Source organism: Amphibalanus amphitrite, unplaced genomic scaffold, assembly GCF_019059575.1.
Source record: "Amphibalanus amphitrite isolate SeventyFive unplaced genomic scaffold, NRLGWU_Aamphi_draft 000616F_arrow, whole genome shotgun sequence".
Taxonomy (NCBI): Eukaryota; Metazoa; Arthropoda; class Thecostraca; order Balanomorpha; family Balanidae; genus Amphibalanus; species Amphibalanus amphitrite.
In genome coordinates, this window is record NW_024882110.1 from 232,461 (window position 1) to 248,221 (window position 15,761).

The 15,761-nt window shown below is 48.1% G+C and overlaps 1 protein-coding gene across 1 annotated transcript in view; it reads left to right on the plus strand.

Moving 5' to 3' along the window:
- The window catches only part of LOC122363338 (26S proteasome non-ATPase regulatory subunit 4-like), a 48,874-nt gene extending 38,032 nt beyond the window's left edge, over nt 1-10,842 (plus strand). Inside the window, exons 8-9 of the mRNA XM_043332481.1 lie at nt 991-1,049; nt 10,406-10,842. Of these exons, the coding sequence (XP_043188416.1) occupies nt 991-1,049; nt 10,406-10,576 (230 nt within the window). The 3' untranslated portion in view covers nt 10,577-10,842. The remainder of the gene's footprint in view (nt 1-990; nt 1,050-10,405) is intronic.
- Nucleotides 10,843-15,761: the final 4,919 nt, after the last annotated feature.

Below are 15,761 nucleotides of genomic sequence, written 5' to 3' on the forward strand. Positions count from 1 at the left end.
TCGATATCAATAATGCAAAGTGCTACGCTGGTTGCAGTGCCTCTATTAAGCAGTTCCATTGCTTTCAGACGCACTGTCAGATAAAAAGTGGAGAACGCAGGAGTAAAATTGAAATGGGAACCGCACTTAGTTCCCACCACCAGCAGACTCCGTGGTGGCGTTCTTTGTTAGCGATAAAAGGATTTCTTCTTCTCCTTTAGTGCAGTCGCTACGCTACATGGTTTCTGACTGAATTTCAGCCGCGGTTGACCCGTAGTAATCTTAGCTGTTTTTTGTGTCTGTTGATAGCCGAAAGAAGGAATGCATTCCCACCATTGCAATATTGTGATACTAACATATCCCTGCAAGCAAGACTGTGCAGTGTGCATTGTCTTGGCCTGTTAGCGAGATGCTAATGAGATGCGAGGCTAGTTATAAGAGCAGCTCCCCAAGGGAGCGGGGCGCTTCTCGTGTTCGTTTCTGCCAGCAGACCAGTGCGTTCTCCCAAACGCGCATCGGCATCGGTTTTCTTGGAAATCGGAAAATCACAGTATTGGATCAGACTTGCCACCTTGCTCGTCACCACGAGTCAGTCAGATGTTTAACTCGAACCGGAGCGTTCTTTGAGCACCGGCCCAACGTCGAGTGGGCCAACAAGTCACCTATCCTTTGGCATTAAAAGCTGTCATGTTTTAATGAGCCTTGATGATGGCAACAGGCAAATGTTTGTGAGAAAATCGTGATGACATGGCGTTTACGTTTGGTCCGAGTATCGCGGTGCTGCAGTGGACCGAGCCCCTCTGTTTTACCCCGAATATTGCGCCAGTGTGTGACTGCGTGTGTGGCCACTACCCAGCACTGAGCGAGCCTTGCGGCGGCACGGTGTGTACTGTGTAGAGGGCGGACGGCCGATCCCCGCCGCGCCGGTAGGCCGGCCGCCGCCTGTCGGTGCGGCCGGCGGCGATGGATGGCCGCGCTGACGCCCGCCCCCGCCCCCGCCCCCGCCCACAGAGGCTGCCGAGGAGACGCCCACGCCGATGGAGACTGACCAGGGCGAGGAGAAGAAGAAGGTGAGTGGCGCGGGCGCCCGCCCTCCGGACCGGTACCTGGAGCCGACCCATCTTACCGGTACCCAGCGCCGAGCCGCTAACCGGCACCGGGCCCACCCAGCCAACCCAATACCTAGCTCCACCCGCTACCCAGCACCGAGCCAGTGGACCTGTACCCAGCGCCAGCCCACCACTCGGCACCGACCCACTACCCAGCTCCTTCGCGCTACCTTGCGCAGACCCCACACCCAGCTTCGACCCAGCCGACCCACCACCTAGCGCCAACCCACCACGCAGCACGGACACACCTTACGGGTACCCGGCGCCGACCTAGCCGACCCACTACCCAGCACTGACCCAGCCGTGGGCCGACCCTTCACCCAGCACTAACCCACCACCCAGCTCCGACCCGCTACTCAACTACGACTCATTACCTAGTTCTCGGGGCCCACCCAGCTTTAACCCACTACCCGAGGCCGACCCATCTGATCGGTACCCTTCCTTCTCAGCACCGACCCGCTTAACCCTCGCCGGACCTATTGGTTTTTTTACATACGCGCCGGCCGAGGGGGGGCGGGTACGACTCCCCTCGCCATTTCGCCCCTGGTGGAGCTAGCGCGTCGCGAAAAAAACGAGCGTGTGCGCCGTTACGAGACGCAGAGATTGGTACCCGATTTTAAGGTCCTAGGTCAACCGGTGACCTCTGAGGTCAGGTCAAGTGCCCCAAGGTACGGTTCAGTTTTTGGTGAATAACTTCGCAAAAAAAAACGGCCGCAGAGCCGCGATTTTGGCAGCATCGTGTTCGCCTCGCTCAGGCGCGTCGAATGATATACTTTTTGTTTGGGTCAGGTCAACTTAGAGTGCTGACCTCAGGTCAAGGTCAGGTCAGCACCCCCAGGTCACGAAGATGGTCGAAAGAGGTCATATCGCATATTATTCGATTCGGTAGGTCTTCCTGAGTCCATTGGTGGCTTTCCCGACTCGCTAGCTCAATTTGATCGGGAGTTATTGATGGAATACTGATATGACCTGGATTACGTCATAAATGACGTCACGCAAGGACAACATTGCAAAAGTGGCGCATCTAACCTTGCATGGAGTGCATCAAATCACGATTCTGTGTGCTTGAGATAGTTGGAGATCGTTCCGGGCGCCAGAATACCAGTTTTCATTTTTCCCCATTGACTTATAATGGTGAGGTCACTAAAATGACCTGACCTCATATGACCTTTAGGAAAAATCCGAGATATGCAAGTTGTGAGACTCATAATGGATACTAGATCCTGCAAGTACCATTTCCCTGTGACATCTCCTCTGGCAGTGAGGGCGTTGCGAAGTTGCAACATCTGAAGACCATGCAGAGGTTCACTTATGACGTCATAGGTCCGTGACCTGACCTGACCCAAAAATGCGGTTGGTGTCAAAAGATCCGGCTTGAATCAAAGGTCAGGTATGCCAAGTTTCAGGGCGGCACCCGCCCCCCCCCCCTCGGCCGGCGAGGGTTAACCCTTGCCCGTATAGGGGGGGGGGGCGAACTGACCCCCTCCCCTAGGTTTCTCGCAAATAACTCGCGTAAAAAGCGACAGGTCGCGAAGAAACTTTCAGTTCCCTACACTTAATCAATTTTACACCAACCCTGAAAATTACATGACCCTAACCCAAATGACCTTTGACCCGTGACATATTTCTCGAGATCATGTTTTGCCGGACTCGCGATGTCTGCTCGCATTAGCCGCGCGTCTGCAGTCTTTTTGTGGTTTCAAACGTTCAAACTTGTGATATGACGTTGTTGATACGCATTATGAAGGGTGCCAAGGTCACCTGAAGCCTGAAGGTCAGGTCATGTCATTTACCTTTAATGACCTCGTTTCTCATTATCGAGTTTTACGTGTTTCTAAGCTAGTTTTTGCAGCTTTTTTCGAATTTGGCAACCATTTGAACATTTTTCGTTACGAAGTAGCTTTGGTGCTTTCGTTGTTCGTAACATGTTACGAACTACGAAGCATTTAGTGGTGGTTGACACCTACTATACATACCCGGCAGGACCCCTACTGGGTGACCTGACCGGACGTAGCCTAAATTTATGAGGACATTATCTGTGATCAAAACTAACGTGGAATTCGTATTCAGCACTCCGAAATAGCCATTTTAGTATCAAATAGCATTTAATGCTCATCAGGTGCAATTTAATATGACTTTCCACTAAACAATCTATAAGCTTGCTGGAACTGTTTGTCCCACTGGCTAAACGGTAAAATCATTGCGGGCTTCCACGACTTTTTGTTATCAACACTGAACAAATCATCTCTCTCTCTCTCTCTCTCTTCTCAAGGAGCATGTTTTTCTGCAGCAAAGCGCCTATTGGTCATTGAACAAGTAAATAATGGTATTATGAAATTACTGCGGCGCGCGGCTGACCTAACCTCTGCCACAGCATTAGCGGCGGGCCATTGCCACTGGAAATCAATGTGACCGAGAGTGAGCGGTGTTGCGCCGGCCGGCCGGGCCGTCCCCGCACTATTGTAGGGTGGGGGCGCAGCTGGTGGCCGAGCTCGCGACGGCGCCGCGCCACAAAGACCGTCCGCCATTCCGGGCAGACGCCACTTTCCGGCCGATTAGAGTCATTTCTTTTTACGAACGAGGGATATACGTAACTGATTGACGGAGATGGTTTAGATTGTGCTCGAGGCTGGGCAAATCAGGATCTGGTATAAGTGCTGCATCTCTGGGACAGCACACCCTATTCACCACACGTAAGCTTGAAATGAGCCTAGTTTGTGGAAGAGAATGTCTCAAGCGCCATTGCAATAGTGGAGGATTCCATTACGTGCACTATTTGTCTGGAAGAAGAGCACAATATTGCTGAACGCGAGGGATTCGAGTTCAGACAAACACGCTGCTCTCTGGGCCGCCTCACCAAACGGCGGCCATTCTGTGACGATAGTTTCGCAGCTTTGTTCGCAATGTTATCCAACAGTTGTGCTCACCGTGATTGTATTGAGAGTACGATCAAGGGCACACGACTCCGTAAAGCCTCCCATCATCTGATATGCTCTGCCAATGACTACGGTATCGCTGCCCGTATGTGCATGTGCCCGTCCACATGTGTCCGTATGTGCCAATGTCCGACATTGTGCTATTCTATAATTTTTGAGAGGACATTTGTTTCGAAACCTTGGTAAAATGCTGAAATCCTACTTGTATTGTTAGATATATACAATAGCGTTATGAAAATTGCGACAAGGTTTTCGTCTTGCACATATTCGCACAATTTTACTTAGAATTAGTATTACTTGATTACCATAAAAACACTTTTCAGCTTAGTACGCGACCATGTCTGTGGCAGTTTCACTGTCAGATGTTTCTAGGCAACAGCCGTGTTCGTTGGAAGCCTTCAGTTTCGTCGTCCAGGATGCTCTAAGGGCTGTGCCAAACAATTCTTGAAATGTGCCTCAGGTCAATTTAACTAGCGGTGGTTGAGGTAATCGAAAGCTTGTCGAAAGCATGTACGTTATCAAATTAATGCACCCGTTTAATCCAAATAATCACTTATCTGGTGTGTTCCGAGTGCCAGAATGGTTCGCCAATGCAGGCTAGATGTTAAGCAGCTATGACATAGACCGTGCTTACAGCTTAGGCAGCAAATTTGACTCCCGGTCATCTTTTTGACACTTTTGACATCCAAAGGCCAGAAAGATACACAGTACACAACCTAATGCACTTCCCGTGATGGTAGTATTATGCTGCATTATTGCATTACATTGCAATGCAAGTTCCACAGCATGACGTCACCACTATTCTCATGTCAGTATATAGTTCCAAAACGCATGTATGTAATTTATCGGGGATAATTCACATGTTAAAACAAGGCGACGTTCGAGTTTCTCAGGCTCAGTTTATGCCCGTTTTGCTCGGTAAAACACGTGCTTGTTCGAAAAACATGATTGGTGCCAGAGTCCTTTTGAAAAAAAAACGGACTATAGTGACGTTATGTCGCGTAAATTTCGCTTGAAAAACTCGAAAACTTGAGATTTGTCTACAATCCTCAATTATTAATGAAACAAGACGTAGGTACCTATTTAAAACATGCTTGCGATTCTGCGTTTTTTTTTCAAATGGCAGTATCAGTCGTTAGGGAATTTTTGTTTCGATTCCAAAACATTTCAAAAAAAAAAAATTGAAGACATCACGACACATTTAATGTTCCATAAATATTTGTTCTAGACATTGCAGAAGCATGAAAATAACAACATTCGATTGGTCGTGAAAAACTGCTTCAGATATAAACTTTTTTGGTCAATTGTCTTACGAACTAGCTTCAACTTTTTACCTCATTGGACCTGGCATTGACCTAACCTCGACCTGAACTTAAACCCTCGCCCTGGCAGGGGGGTCGATGCAACCCCCCCTAAGGTTTTTCGAAGACCAAATTTGGCACAGCCTATGGGGCAACCTTTTTACATATATCCTGAAAATTTCAGATCCGAGTGACCTTGGGTCAGGTCACCAGGTCAGAAAAGCCGGTACAAGGTCATGGTCAAATTTCAATTTTCTTTTTGCACCTGTCCAACTCACAGTTTTGGACTGATTTCCTTCAAACTTTCAGGATGTGCTAAGTTCACCGAGTTGTATAACATATAGTTCGGGTTTTTTGATGTCACTGACCTGAGGTCAGTTAGAGGCCATTACGTCGTAATGTTAACCCTCGCCGGCCGAGGGGGGCGGGTGCCGCCCCCCCCCCCCCATAGGGTTTTTTCGCGATAGCTCCGAACACGCTGGCGATAGAGAGCTGAAACTTGGCATACCTAACCTTTGATTCAAGCCGGATCTTTTGACACCAACTGCATCTTTGGGTCAGGTCAGGTCACAGACCTATGACGTCATAAGTGAACCTTGAACCTAAGTGAACCTAAGTCAATGGGGAAAAATGAAAACTGCTATTCTGGCGCCGGGAACGATCTCCAACTATCTCAAGCACACAGAATCGTGATTTGATGCACTCCTTGCAAGGTTAGATGCGTCACTTTTGCAATGTTGACCTTGCGTGACGTCATTTATGACGTCATCAAGGTCATATTAGTTTTTCGTCAATAACTCTTGATCAAATTGAGCTAGCGAGTCGGGAAAGCCATCAATGGACTCAGGAAGACCTACCTGCCGAATCGAATGATATGCAACATGACCTCTTTCGACCAACTTCGTGACCCGGGAGTGCTGACCTGACCTTGACCTGAGGTCAACACCCCAAGTTGACCTGACCCGAACAAAAAGTATTCCATTCATCGCGCCTGAGCGAGGCAAACACGATGCTGCCAAAATCGCGGCTCTGCGGTCGTTTTTTGAGAAGTTATTCACCAAAAACTGAACCGTACCTTGAGGCACTTGACCTGACCTCAGAGGTCACCGGTTGACCTAGGACCTTAAAATGGGGTACCATTCTCTGCGTCTCGTAACGGCGCACCCGCTCGTTTTTTCCGCGACGCGCTAGCTCCACCAGGGGCGAAACGGCGAGGGGGGTCGTACCCCCCCCCCCCCTCGGCCGGCGCGTATGTAGAAAACCAATAGGTCCGGCGAGGATTAAGCCTATGGGAAAATACTAAATTCGGAAAATTCCGGAGATATCCGCTTCGTTCTATCACTTTTGTGCTTTAAAACCACAGTACTTAACAGCAGGACACTTGTTGCTTCTTTGTTTGGTGTACTTATCCATGGGTCAGGTCAAATGAGGTCAACTGAGGTCAAATGACGTTTTTGCCAATACCTTGGCACAAAATGATGCTAGAGCTTAAAAAATTGTGTCAATGTCTTCCTGGTGATCAGCCGAATCGAATGATATGCGATATGATGCAATTTGGTTAAATTGAGCTTAATTAACCAGGAAAACGCCTTTTGGGCGAAGAACGAGCGAGCGAGATAGTGAGCCCTGCACGTGCGGAAGGGCGAGAGAGTACTTCCAACAGGCTTGTGCAAAGCACCCTTCTAACCGGTCGCTAGTGGTGTGCTAAATTTGAACGCAATCGGCCCAGCCGTTCCTGAGATCTGGAAGCGGCATTCTGCACGTGCGCAGTGCGCACGTGCAAACGGGGTCCAAACTGACTTTTGCACGGCACCTTACTAACCGGTCCCCAACCGTGTACCAAATTTGAGCGCAATCGGTCCAGCCGTTCTCGAGATCTGGAAACGCCCCCTGCACGTGCGCACGTGCGGTAGCACCCTAACCGCAACACATGGGAATGCATTGCCTGGTGGGTGCCTACCTGTATGCCAAGTTTCAGCGAAATCGTCCCAGTAATTACCGAGTTATTGAAATGGGAACAAATTTGGCACCTCTTCTTTGCACGTACAGTGGGGATCACTCACATAGATCAAGAGTATCCGACCTTTGGTAGACTCCCAAGCGGCTGCTGAGATATAAGCCTTTCAAAATCACGACTTTTGCAAAGCAGCCTGAACACCCTTGACTTTTCACGTGGCACGTGCCACGACGGTCACTCAGTTGTATCAAAAGTAGTTTATTACGGGGTAGAAGGGATGGGGCTACCCAGCAAAAAAGACCGCAGGCCAATCGGTCCAGCGGTTGCTGAGATATAAGCCTCTCAAAAGCGTTACAGGCCGGGCCGGGCCGGGCCGCTCATACTGAGATTTTTTCGTTATATTGAAAAGACTTCGCTTCGCTCGCTGCGCTCGCTCGCTCGTAATCATTCGACGCGCTTTGACGTGCTGAGTTCACTGGTGCCTTTCTTTTTTCTCTATCTTAATTAGATCAAAAGTTATAAGCGAAAAACTTTTGACCTGTTTTTAGCGAAATTTTTACATTTATACCCCCCCCCCCAAAAAAAAAAAAAACCCTAAATGTTGACATAGAGCAACCAAATTTGCACAGGGGCGAGAACTCCAGGGGGTCCACCTACCTACCAAATTTGGGTGTTTCTAGGTGCCATAGGAGCCAATCGCGAGGGGGTCGCATCGACCCTCCCCCTCCCCCCCTGCCAGGCCGTGTTATGAAAAATGCCCTGCCAGGGCGAGGGTTAACCAAATAACGTACATAATACAATTGTATTGCTAATTGAGCACTCCCATTTAGTTCTCTTAGTAAAATAACCCACAAATCACGTGTCGCGCATATCCTATTCAGAATTCGTATTTGGTGACCTGACCTGACTTTGACCTTAACCTTTGCATTGCATTCTATGCAATGCATATTGTCTTGGTAGACTAATGACGCGTTCTGGGTGATCAATCTGAATCTTCGCTAACTGCACTCCCAAGTTAATGGTGTAGAAACTTGTATTTTTACTCTTGACCTGAGGGCTGTTCGCGGGCCCTGTGTGCGGTCGGACCGTACACAGGCTGTAAGCTCCGCCCACTGCGTCCCTACGTCAGCCTTCCGTCACCGCACACAGCGACCGCTGTGGTCGGTCGGGACCGGCCACAGGGAACCGTCCACCGCACGCAGCCGTGACGTCAGAACCGCCTACCCATCCCCTACCCCCACGCCTGCTGCACACACCGCACACACCGCACTCAGCAGCTTGCGGTGCCCGTGAACACCCCTCTGATCTGACCTTGACTTGACCTGTGACTCCAGTTAGGCAAAAATTTGCCTCAACTCTTTGTCTTGTTGAGAGCTTTCGATTGCTCTTTTCCCAGTCTTTCTACGATTATCTGATCCGAAGTTAGACAGTGGCCAGAATCTGCCCCCCTCCGCCCTCCCCAGCAGGGCACGCTCGTCTCAATACCCCAGCGGGGCACGTACCCGGCAGGCGGTGGGCCTACCAGCCACCTTCCGCGCGGTGGGGGGGGGGCACTTTTTTGCCCCCCCCCCCGTATCTCCGAAACTACTGGACGGATCCGGAAAATTCAAACGGCGTTCGATAGCCCTGTCAAATTTGTCGAGGGAAACCAAATTTCATTGACCTCGGGGTCACCGATGACGTCACAGGTCAGGTCAAAGATAAAATGTTTCACCGTTCACGGGGCTTCTAGGGAAAGCGCTATAACACCGAGTAAAACGCATTTTGTCGAAAATCAGCGATAAGGCGCCAGTTGTCTAGTACATATGTTGCTATAAGAGGTCACTGGTCATACCAGGTCAGGTCACAGGTCAGGTCACCAAAGGTCACCAAGGGTCACCACATGAGCCCAACTTTACTAAGGTTATGCGATGCATGTTTTATGGCCAGTTTTTCATTTCCAACTCAATGGTGTTGGTTATAAGACCATCAGGTACGGTTTAGGTCACTTTCTGGTGGAGGTCAGGTCAAGGTCAGGTCAAAAAAGGTCAAATTTCAAAGTTGATATTTTTGCATAAAATGGGTATTGATTCGATGCAGCTCGTCACGGGGAGTCTAATGGTGGTCTTTGTTTTGCGCTAAGAGGTCTAGAATTGCTAAAAATTGAGTTTGAAAATTTGACGTCATCAATTTTGAACAGTTTTTTCGCTATAACTTGGCCAAAAAAAGAGGTATCGATCTCAAATTTGGTATGTAGATAGAAGGCGGTAGGGGCTATCACATATATTCCGGTTTTTTCGAAATTCAAAAAACTTTTTGGATTTTTTGGCTATTATATTCAAAAAATCTATTTTTTGATTTTTGGGGGTCAAAATCCAAAAAATTCGAAAAACCGAAATAGCAGTTTTGTAGCTCTTTTAATTCCACACCTTTTATGTCTAAAACATTTTTCTGTATCTCTAAAGCTGTAGGCCTGACAGCTCTTCCCGCGAAACCTTTTTTTGGGTCGAAAATGGCAAAAATGACGTCACTCTGACGTCATTAGCGGCCAACCTATCGCAGCCTTTGGAAAAATTTTTGGTCACCATGTGCGCTAGCTGCTCCCGGGAGGGTACTGAAAGTTTGGTGACGATCGGCGCAGCGGTTCTCGAGATATATCGAAAAAACTAAAGGGGGGGCAAAAAATTGCCCCCCCCCCCACCGCCTGGAAGGTTACGTCTTCCACGCTATGTTATGAGTAATGTTCACAGAAAACGTGGAGTAATCAGCCCAGTAATAACGTAATTGACACAAATTGACCCGTTGGCAATCATTGGATTGATTGAGCTATGAATTGTGTCTTTCCACGATTTTTCCAGCCATATTAATGCATAATTGACAATATTGCTGGTCGCCGTGCTCCCAGTACGCTTTTTATTGTGTTATTGCTATACGTGGCAGCACTGTGGTCGTGGCTGCGCCGTGCTTGGTCTGTGCCGTCGGTGCTATCCGTTCTGCTGCGGATGTTACGACCACTGTGCAGTCTGTAATAGCGATTCTTCCCGTGCGTGATGCATCACCACTCAATCACGGCCGCAGACGCCCGGACAATGCTGCGCTGGGGAGCTCGGCGCCTGCTGACGCCCTGTGCTCTGTGCGCGGCAGGGCGATGACGACGACTACCTAGAGGTGGTGTCCGACCCGGCGTTCCTGCAGTCGGTGCTGGAGAACCTGCCCGGCGTGGACCCGCAGTCGGAAGACGTCCGACGCGCCATGGGCAACATCGCCCGCCAGCAGCCGCCGCCTAAAGAGGACGACAAGGACAAACAAAAGTAGGCGCGCCGCCCCGGTCCACTGCGCGGCGCGCGCCCCTGACCCCACCGCGCGCCCCCGGTCTGTCTCGGTGGTCTCTGCCGCTCCGTGATACGGCAGAGTGGCGCGGCACTGATCAACAGCTCTCCCTAGCGCATCACAGCCGGTGACTTTCTCGCTGTTCTTTCTCGTGGTCCTTCTTTGGAGATGTGTGACCTCTGTCTCACCGAACGGGGAACGGCCGAAGCCGAGGAGAATTTGATCGAGACAATACACGGTTATTATTGGCACTAAAAGGCTTTATACATACATATAGTGGAAGCTCAGACTAATGCGATAACATGCTTATGAATAGATGCACGCGGAATTCAATATTGATAAGCGGTTGCTTTCTGGTTGCTGTGTGCTGAAGCTTGAGCGTTAGTAATGCGCATGCAAATGCAAACAGGCGTATCCCCATAGCAGCCACCTATCCCTAGTGTGGCGGGTAAGCTAACCACAGTCCGCCTCATGCATCGATCTGGCAAGCATCACACTCATTGTTCTGTTTCTTGGTCAATGTTACATTTATTTCTCATCGGCCGCCTTCCGTGTGACAATTGACCCACGACAGGTGCCGTTACGTGTCGCCCATCGGCTGTGCAGGGACCACGCGACGGTCGAGCGCGGCTCAGTCACTCGCCCAATGCGTTTCCTGACTGCGTGTACGGCTGGTGAGCGTCTGGGCGGGCGCGTACCTTGGGCAGAACCCACGAAGACTGCGGGGCGACTATGTAGTATGGCAGTACCACACAACTCTCTTCAGGCGGTTCTGAGAGCCATCGCAAGTGGCTCAATTTTGTACCCGCCCTGGGAATTTTTATTCATTACTAGTCGATGGTAGGTAGTTTAACCCTCGCCCTGGCAGGGGGGGGGGGGTCGATGCGACCCCCCCTAAGGTTTTTCGAAGATAGCGTAAAAACGGCGGCGTGCAGCGCCGCCAAATATGGCACAGCCTATGGGGCAACCTTTTTACATATGACCTGAAAATTTCAGGTCCGGGTGACCTTGGGTCAGGTCACCAGGTCAGAAAAACCGGTACAAGGTCATGGTCAAATTTCAATTTTCTTTTTGCACCTGTCCAACTCACAGTTTTGGACTGATTTCCTTCAAACTTTCAGGATGTGCTAAGTTCACCGAGTTGTATAACATAGAGTTCGGTTTTTTGAGGTCACTGACCTGAGGTCAGTTAGAGGTCATTACGTCGTAATGTTAAGTCTATGGGAAAATACTAAATTCGGAAAATACTGGAGATATCCGCTTCGTTCCATCACTTTTGCGCTTGGAAACCACAGTACTTAACAGCAGGTCACTTGGTGCTTCTTTGTTTGGTGTACTTATCCATGGGTCAGGTCAAATGAGGTCAACTGAGGTCAAATGACGTTTTTGCCAATAACTTGGCACACAATGACGCTAGAGCTTAAAAAATGGTATCATTGTGTTCCTGGTGATCAGCCGAATCGAATGATATGCGATATGATGCAATTTGGTTAACATGAACTTAATTTATTAATTTAAGTTTACTTAAAATTTAAGAAAACTTTAAGTACACTTAAGCAAGCTAAAAAGTATATCATTCGACGCGCCTTGACGTGCTGAGTTCACTGGTGCTTTTCTTTTTGCTATATCTTAATTGGATCAAAAGTTATAAGCGAAAAACTTTTGACCTGTTTTTAGCGAAATTTCTACATTTATACCCCCCAAAACCCCCCTAAATATTGACCTAGAGCAACCAAATTTGCACAGGGCCGAGAACTCCAGGGGGCCCACCTACCTACCAAATTTGGTGTTTCTAGGTGCCATAGGAGCCAATCGCGAGGGGGGGTCGCATCGACCCCCCCCCCCCTGCCAGGCCGTGTTATGAAAAATGCCCTGCCAGGGCGAGGGTTAACATCCGAGCTGTAATTACGTGGAGTGATTTCTCGACGATTTTGCTTCTTTATTTTATCAAAGCTTCCAGGTAAATTGTGCTCGTTTGTTTTCAGTCCTATATAAAAGCGCACTCTGTGGGAGCATTTAATGTGTGCAGCAAATGCCAGACGCACGATTTCAGTGAAGTGGTGAGTCACATGTCAATGTCAGAATGCACTACATCGTTATTATGATGGCGGAAATAATTATGTTATGATATCGGAATAGATAAAGATATAAATAGATATAAATAGATAAAGAGTTTTAAAAGAGAGAAAGTGATAAACAATTAAACATAAACAATAAAAAACTGCGCCCGGCAGAGAGGTTAAAACTTTCCCATTTTCCATACGAGACCAATTGTTGCGCATTGCTTTTAATCCCCGTCCAGAAAGATGCACATTGCACAGATTATTCTTCCAAGAACTTTGAAGCATGCTTCCCAAGCCGGTGTTGCTGGCGTTTGAGCTCTTTAGTGTGATCAGGCTAATGTAAAAACAAATCTCGTTTTGAATGACTTTAATGACACACAGCGACTGAATTTAACAACTACTGTCATGCCCGTCGCGCGGGCAGGTTTGTTTCGGGATCACTGGAGCCTGCGTTATCGCCGCCCGCCCGTTTCGCTAATGAGCTGCTGAACTGAAATCTGAGTTGGCTCAGTGACGATTGTCTTGGTACTGGTCACAGCTCTTTGGAACTGGTAAACAGACGCGGCTGGTTCCAGGCGGTCATAGCGCTGGCGCCCGTCTCCGCCTGTCTGGGCGAGTGAGCTGGACGGCAGCGCACGTCACGGGCAGCTCACTGCTGCCGCCAGCCCCACCGGCCTCAGCTTTGATTACCGCTCTAATGACCTTAATGAGCGAGCCCCAGCCGGCGCCCGAGGGCGGGCGGCGGAGCGGCGCGGCGACCTGACCGGGCACCTCGGCGTGGTATTGAGGACAAGGGCGAGGAGCACGGCTCGGACAGCAGCGACTGCCCCCGGTCAGCCGGCGGTCCATGCGCTGCTCCATCGCCGCCCGACTGCCTTCATCTCCGCAGAAAACACTCAACATTGGGCCTATATTCCTATATAACCTCACCATCTGAATTCACCATGTTATTTATACTGTGTTTATAGCAAATACGTACACTGAATACTGTAGGTGGGGCATTCCACGTCAAATCAAACACCGAAATCCGTCATCCCCTTCGATTTTTCTGAAAATTTGTAGGCAGACTGGGCATGGTTCAAAACTGAGTTACGTATAATATTTTCGAAATTTGATAAAGTATCGCTGAGATATAGGTCATCGAATATAGCCAAAAATGCCACACATCAATTTTTTTAAATGTCTATAACTCTGGTTCCTTTTCTGGTATCAAAATGATATTAACAGGGTCTTGTAGGCAATTGATAAGGCTTTGGTTTTTCATTATAAAATTAAATTGAAGTGACCTTGAAATGCATTTGACCTTGAATTAAAACAGAAAAATGTAAATAGCAAAAAACACGTCACCTTCGATTCGGGTAATTTTTACATATTATGTCCGTCACAATGTTCCTAACCATCTGTGAAAAAATTGGAGTGGGCCATTCATAACTCTCGCGGCAAACGCCGTTTTCATGCATCAACATCACGCAACCGCGCGTGACCTTGAAAGACAGAGTCAAGACATGCTTGCTTGTGTACACTTTCTGAAATGAATGATTGCTGATTAGTGATATCCCGACCCAAACTCTGCGAGAATGGAAATACATAGTCATCGTAGTCAAGCATGCAAGTTCCATAGTAAAAGTGTCTCAGGCAAACGGTATTTTGCGGCGAATTTTGAGCCGTGTGGAAATGCATCATGAAGCCAAAAATTCAACGAAAACATTATCACGCAACGATATCTTCACGTCTTTTTATCTTCACTATACGAAAGAATATACATTTTTGAGTATGTATGGGGAATTTCTAGTTAATCCAATAATAAATATGGCAGTTAGAGACCTGCTAAGAACATGTCGCCGGCTGAGGTGGGATCGGCCGACGCGGGAAACGCAGCAATCACAATTTTGTGTTTACACGTTCATATTTCAATTGTTTACCAACCGATTTTCAAAATTCTTACACCATAAGATTGCCTGTACATTTTTTAGTCTTCTCACAAAATTTGAAGCGAATCGAACGTAATCAGCGGTAAGGAGCGCGATGTAAAGACGGAACCGTTCCGTTCCGTCCCGGCACAGTCTACAATTCAGGCGGCGGCTAGCGGTCGGCGCCGGCTGCCGAGTCGCCGCGTCGCCGCGGCGACAGGATGTTCACTTTACACCGCTAATACTAGACCAGTTGTGAACCGATTTTCTTCTTGCTTGCACGATGAGATGTGCAATTCAATTTTGGACAGGTAGCTATAATTAATTTCGCATTAATACTATGAGATATTGGCGAAAAACAGGAGGGGTGGGGCGAAATTCACTCTTCCCCCTCCACTGCGCGTGGTAACATGCGTTAGCATATGTGCCATTTTCTTCAAAACTTATGAATGGCCCACTCTAATTTTTTCACAGGTTGTTAATAATATGGTAAGCAATAAAATATATGAAAATTAGCCAAATCGAAGGTGACGTGTTTTTTGCTATTTCAATTTTTGTGCTTAAGAACAGAGTTAAGCAAATTTCAAGGTCATATATTTAAGTAGGTGCAATTCTAAACAAATGCTTAAGAAATTACCTAAACAGTAAGGTTTATTTCATTCAAATCAAACAAGTACAACCAAAGTTATGGTCGTTCAAAAATATAGAGATGCAGCATTTTGTAAAAATTCGATGCCCTATATTTAGAAGACCTGTGGTCAGAATGTGCAAAAAACATCAATGTAATGTTCGGGACGACACAGGAACTCGCTCACAAATTTATAATGAAATCGCTGATGGTAAGGTGCAAAACAGCCGATTTTTGTTCGATTTGACGTGGAATGCCCCAGGTACGGAGCGTTATTTAACCCGCGCGGGGCTGGGGTCTCCAGCCGAACGCGCGGGGCTGGGGGGGGGTAAATTTTACCCCCCTGTTATCTTTCGAACTAATGGTCCGATTTGGAAAATTCAAACGCTAATCGAAAGATCTCATCAAGAACAACTAAAAACATGTACTCAATTTAAAGTTTGAGGTCAAGGTCAAGGTCAGGTCAAGGGTACAAATTGCAAGTTTCTACAATATCGGCCTTGCACCGTAGTTGCCGAAGAATGGAGTCATGGACTGAGACTGATTGCCCAAAACGTGTTCTTAGGCTA